The sequence below is a fragment of the Bombina bombina genome, chromosome 1, assembly GCF_027579735.1.
Source record: "Bombina bombina isolate aBomBom1 chromosome 1, aBomBom1.pri, whole genome shotgun sequence".
NCBI classification, from domain to species: domain Eukaryota; kingdom Metazoa; phylum Chordata; class Amphibia; order Anura; family Bombinatoridae; genus Bombina; species Bombina bombina.
In genome coordinates, this window is record NC_069499.1 from 290,811,386 (window position 1) to 290,818,181 (window position 6,796).

Sequence of the window (6,796 nt, forward strand, 5' to 3'; positions counted from 1 at the left end):
AATTAAAGTATTTATCCTTGTATCACAGCTGCAGCTATTGGAAATGGAACATATTTTGCAGTAAATGCAAGTTATTCTGCACATGACACTTACTCCAGGCCTGATCAAAAAGGACAGAAATACATGTATCTTGCCCGGGTACTCACAGGGGTAACGACTCAAGGGCGAAGCGGAATGGTCGCACCTCCAGCCAAGAATCCAAATGATCCTACAGACCTGTATGACAGTGTAACAGATAATACTGCCCAGTCATCAATGTTTGTGATATTCAATGACATCCAGGCTTACCCCGAGTATCTAATCACCTTCTCAAAATAAATACACTTTTTATCTAAACACAAGGTTTTGTCATTAAAATGTTATAAATAGTATGTTATAAAATTATTAATAATCAGAATGCTGATATAATGTTGGTTATGTCAGTGCAATGTCTTATTATTACGGGTAATTTAATGTGCTTCTGGTATAAGGATATTTTCTGTATAACACAAGAGGAACAACCCCTTATTCCAGATGCATACTGTAGAGGGCAGCAGTCACCACCATAAGTGAACACTTCAGGTTACAGCAGCACACTTCTAAGAACATTAATTGCCCAAATCATTGTTAGAAGACCCAGTAAAATTAATTTAGCTCCCTTTTATATAAGGGTATTTTCAAACTGTTGTTATAAAAACTATCTACACTATTCTTAAATTATATCCTTATCTTCTAAATTATTTTTTTCTGATATCATAATATAGCTCTCCAAATGTGTTGCTTTAAATGGTCCTATGTTCCTACTTGCTGGCATTACTGTGTCTGTGTAACTATTTTCAGGCCATTACTGCCTATGATCCTTTTAGCCATTACTGCTTGAGCTCTGGCTGGCAATTTCTGTCCTGGTTTCTGCTTGCAGTGCCTTACTGCCTATGATCATGCTGGCAATTAGACTCTGTGTTTCTGCTGACCTTCCTATTTGCTGGCCATTAGTGCCTGGGCTCTTGCTGGCTATGATCCTTCTGGCCATTACTGCCTGTGCTATTTCTGGATGTATCTTGCAACTGTTCCTGATGACATATAGATATAATTTTATTTAAAAAAAATTTAATGTTTTTTTTTTTTTTATTGAACTTTTTAAAGCAAACAGACCAAATTGAAAAACAGCAGTATCACATACAGATGTATGAGGGCAAATGTTAAAAAATAGACATGACTGGAATTAAATCTGTACAACAATTCTACAACGTAGAAATGACTACACCTCTGTTTTCCATCTCCATATTCCAGAGGATACTCTTCAACCACATAAATATGCAATAAATATTTGGGGGAAATTGTGTGTGTATATATATATATATATATATATATATATATATATATATATATATATATATATATATATATATATATATATATATATATATATATAATGTGTGTGTGTGTGTGTATATCCTCTTATGTACCTTTTGATGTAACAATAAAATAGGCAATAAAACCAACAAAGAGGGAAAAAATAGGCATCAACAGTAAAAAAAGGACACTTCCTAAAGCTTTTGTTAGTTTAATAGTGATAAACCAAGTGACCATTCTTAGTACATAAGGATTATTATTAAATACTTGGTAACTAAACAAAGTAAAAAAAAAATGTTAAAGGGGAAAATTACATAATAATCTCATAACTCTGACATCTCTTTTAAGATCTCAAAGCATAAGGCATGTAAGTGTAAAGGTAATAAAGATCTTATATAGATTGGTTGCTACTCCATAACCCCAGACTTTAATAAAATGATTCATAAAAAACAAATTTAGAATTAATTAAACAAAAAGAACTTGGGGGTATTAGAAGGTGAACACATGGATACACCTCTGCCTGCTCCTGTAGACTATTACTTGCTCCTCCCCTGCTAACCACCAGGTTAATGCTTGTTCCTGCATCTGATTGGTGTAACTGCTGTTGTGCCTTCTGGCCGTTGTCTACAGCTGTACTTAGTCCCTTATATCTGCCACTTGTTGTTCAATACCTCCCTTTGCTATCAGCCAGTCATGAACTGATTCTGACTCACTACTGAGCTGTATTCTCTGTTACCTGTCTTCAAGTCCTGTTAGTCTTTGTTTGCCATTTCTTGCTCCTTTTTCCTGTTGCTCTTACAAGATTTTCTGGGCCACACTGACTTTGACCTCAGATACCTTTTACCACTGCCTTAATCCTGCCATGTCTCCTGATTTACTTGATTTCTTCCTCAGAGCTACACTATATATTTCTGTATTTTACAGGAAGTATCTGTAATATATTTATATACAATGTATTTCATATTAAAGCACTGAAAGCTATTCGTCATGTTTCTTCTTTGTCTATTTCATTTAAAAGTGTTAACCTTTTTGTTTTTCAAAGGACCCCAACTGCAACATGTAATATCGATTTAAAGCTCTCATATGAGCAAAAGTAAAGAGACCATTTATATTCCTAAATTTGACAAATTACAGAAATTTGGATCTATGAACGATAGAAATATTTTACTTTGCCAATGACAAACCACAATAAAAGCAACACACACACACATATATCGGGTAAGTTTATATTACTGGAGTTAACTATGAAACCCAGAGAGTTAAATAATTTAGCTGGTGTAAATTGATATTGGCGTTCATTTTACCACTAGGTTTGCATAATTCCACATTCGGTTTTACAGGTGCATAAAAAACACTTCAGTTGTTAAAGGGGCAGTCTAGTCAATATTAAACTTTCATGATTCAGATAGGGCATGTAATTTTAAACAACTTTCCAATTTACTTCTATTATCTAATTTGCTAAATTCTTTAGATATCCTTTGTTGAAGAAATAGCAATGCACATGTGTGAGCCAATCACACGAGGCCTCTATGTGCAGCAACCAATAAGCAGCTACTGAGAATATCTAGATATGCTTTTCAGCAAGTGATATCAAGAAAATGAAGCAAATTAGATAATAGAAGTAAATTAGAAAGTTGTTTAAAATGACATGCTCTTTCTAAATCACAAAAGAAAAAAATGTGGGTTTTATGTCCTTTTAAGTGTAACCCTACCCCCATTTTCATTTGATATTTAGCAACTTTGTAGTTTTAAGAAAAAATATATATAAGGCGACACGCCTCCCAAATTCCGCACCTGTAGAATATTTTTGTTTTGGGGGGAGGTTAGTTCCAGGAATGATTATCCTCCCTGCCTCCTGGATATTTTTTTAAACTTGAAACTACTAACACGTTTAGCTAAATCCTGTATTCTGTGTTGTGTTTTTATGCGTAGAGTGAGCTTTAATAATTTATGGTCTAATCAACTAACACATAAAATATTATAATTCTTAAAAATTAGGGATGCACCGAAATTTCGGCCGCAGAAAGTTTCGTCCGAAAATGGCATTTTTGGCTATTTCGTTTTTCGTTTTTTTAGCCTGTTATTTTCGGTAAAATTATTGTGTAGCATGTTTCAAATTTGATGCTAGCCTAGAGCTGCTGTTTAAGTTTATTACTTGACTTACTGTTCTGCATATAATGAGTTTTCTAGGACTATACTTTATTTGGATAATTATTAAAAAAGAAACTGTTAAATATGATTCTGTTACATAGAACTAAATGAAGAATAATACAGTATATTGATATTTATAATTGTTTAAAGTAGGGATGCACCAAAATTTTGGTCGCAGAAACATTTTGGCCGAAAATGGCATTGTTTGCCTGTTTTTTTTTTTTTCTTGGTAAAATTATTACTATTAAAAATCCATAAGAAAGAAATATTTAAATATTGTTATTCTTCCTTACTGGGGTCTAGTCATATCCCCCTGTCCTTTCTCTCTTTTTCGCTCTCACTCTCTTTTTCGCTCTCTCTCTTTTTCTTTCTCTCTTTTTCTTTTGTCTCTCTTTTTTCTGTCTTTTTTTCTCTTTCTCCCCTCTCTCTCTTTTCTTTACTTTCTCTCACTCTCTCTCTCTTTTTCTTTCTTTCTTCCTCCTTCTTTACCCCTCCTCCTTCTTTCCCCCTTCTTTCCCTTTTTCTCTCTCCTCCTCTCTGTGTGTGTGTCTCTCATTCTGTCTCTGTGTGGGTGTCTCTCTCTGTCTCTCTTTCTCTCTCTCTCTCTTTGTGGCTTACGCCATAGCCAGAAAAAAATGCTGATGAGTTTTATCTGGAACAGAAACTGCTTTGTAAATAGCAAAGGTAAATACCATGTGAGCATAAAGATTGAAAGGCATGGGGACTTTCCCAGAAAGAGGAACGTCAGGAGGAAACAAACAACTACTGGGAAGGTGAAACTTTAAACAACCAAGAATAGAAACAGAAAGTGAAACTTTTTTTCACAAAGATATTTTAACACGTTGGATGGTGTGTACATATAATTTTTCAGTTGGAGCACCATCTAGTGGCCAACAATCGTGTGCATGGAAGCCTATAAATGTCCGTGAGATAACATTTTAGAGGCACTGTAATTTAGACATTGGGTTAATGTGTTTCATTTATATGATCAGTTGTAATAGCAAAAGGGCAAATCCATGCAAAACGTGAAAAAGTTACACATTTACATAAAAAGACTAAAATAGGACTATAAATAGCACAATAGCCTTCAACTTTATTTTAAATAGTTTATAGAAATCAAAAAATATTATAAATCAGGATGTTACAAGTTGACAGCTCATATTGTTATTCTATGTGATCCCCAATTATTTAAATAGTGTATAATATTTAAAGGGACACAAAAGTCCATGTTAAACCATCATGAATCAGACAGGGAACAACATTAAAAATAATTAAAAAAAAATAATTTTCAATTCTATAATCAAATTCATACCTAAGTAGGCTCAGGAGTGAGTATATGTCTTAAGTACTGTATAACAGTTGTGTTTGCAACAATCCTTATAAAAGTTTTATAAATATAGAACCTGTGCAATTGAACGGTCCTGAGATTGCATCAGTTTACTGTCAAGGAAAGGAGCTGTTTTAAGAAAAGCAGAGGCATAACTAGAACTTACTGGGCCCCAGTCTGTAGCAGCCCCCCTCCTTTGAATGGCACCCCTTCCAAACCATAGCTAATGATATATATATATATATATATATATATATATATATATATATATATATATATATACACACACACAATCACCTGCACACACACATACACAAGAGGGAGTTAATGCACAGCTTGGCCTAGTCTTCTGGGAGAATACGCTTAGCTGAGGTTAGTGCTGCTTAATAAATGATTCAGACTTATTAGGGTTATTGTTAAGACCACAGGGTGATGGGGATGTAATTTTGCATTCATGTTCTCTCAGAAAATATAAATAACACACTTTTTCTAAATCACTTACAATAAAAATAATATAATCAGAACTCTCTCATAGATTTAATGTGTAACATTAGAAGTTAATGTTTCTTTTAGGATAATAACTATGTATAAAATGAATGACACACTTTTTAAACCATAAATGTGGTCCCCTGGCAGTTTGCTCTAAAGGGTCTGCTTTGTCGTCTAGCACCATAGTAGCGTAAAATTTACAACCCTACTTTTTGCAATCCAAAACCACAGTTTCTGACAAAGGCCACTTCCCTCCCCCTAGATAGAACAAGGTCTTTCACAATGACCTACTCCCTGACTACGTATTTGACTGCATTACTTCCTAAGGCCAAACTTTACCTGTTTAAACTCTTATTGCTATTATTATGAATCTAATGAACGTGCACCCTGTAATAGCTGAATAAATATGAGACAATGTGTGATAGGGAAATAAATAGCTCAGGAAAGCCACAGGCAACTCTAAATGGGCTTTCTTTCATATAGGTGGCAAGAGTTCACGAGCTGTTACGTATGTGACATACATTCCTACCAGGAGGAGGCAGTTTCCCAAACCTCAAAAGCCTATAAATACCACCCCCCTACCTCACGCATACCTCTGTTTCAAACTTTGCCTTCTTAGGAGGTGGTTGAAGCATGATTTGCTTGATCCTTCAATGAAAGGTGCTTCTGGGCATATTGAAACCCGGTTCCACTCAGAGTACAGTGCTTTTCCGAGGTAAGTGATGGGAGTATTGCTTCATGTTACCATGTTTTCGCCTCACAGGAAATCTTTTCATAGGCTCTCTGTAAATTCGATCACAGGGATTTATCTTCTGCCTCCCTTTACAGATCGACATTATACTCCTATTCCGTTACCTCTGCTGATATGTTTCAGTACTGGTTTGGCTGTCTGCTTTCAGTGAACGAGTGTCTAAAAACAAAGGTAAGTATTACTTTAATTATTGTATGGACACTCAAAGCTATGGATTGGGCACTTATATTATAAGTTAGTTATATATATTGTTTATATACAGCCCAGGGACAGGTATTATTCTCCTTTTATGTTAAAAACTGTGCTTTGTAAAGATTGAATGGTTTGGATAAATGCTTACTAATAACTTCAGGGTTTTGTTTGGTAATTGTGGGGGTTCTTTCAATCTAGCAACAGCTCCAAGTATAAATAGATTTAAGAATGTTACCTCTTGATTCTAAGCAGACGCGTGGGACTGAGCTCTTGCACGAGTGTGCTTGCTGCATTGCATGTTTTTCCAGTCTATTGTGATGTCACTGATGCAAAGTTTGCACACACTTTTTTTTTGCAGTCAAAATTTGTGCCAAAAACCTGTTGAAAAGATCTGCCTCCTTATCACCATGCACCCTTATTTTAATCAAGGGCTTAATACAGCTAGATGTTTTTATAGCGATCAACATTTAAGTGGTATTAAAAAACATTTTTTATATAAGCAATCTTTTGCATACCTCAAAGCTTGTAAAGTGGATTAGATTATTTATTACATA

The 6,796-nt window shown here is 34.6% G+C and overlaps 1 protein-coding gene across 1 annotated transcript in view; it reads left to right on the plus strand.

Annotated features, from left to right (window-relative positions):
* Positions 1–2,313, plus strand: part of LOC128645217 (protein mono-ADP-ribosyltransferase PARP14) — a 374,228-nt gene extending 371,915 nt beyond the window's left edge. The window contains exon 17 of the mRNA XM_053698041.1: positions 29–2,313. Coding sequence (XP_053554016.1) covers positions 29–318 — 290 coding nt within the window. The 3' untranslated portion in view covers positions 319–2,313. The remainder of the gene's footprint in view (positions 1–28) is intronic.
* Positions 2,314–6,796: the final 4,483 nt, after the last annotated feature.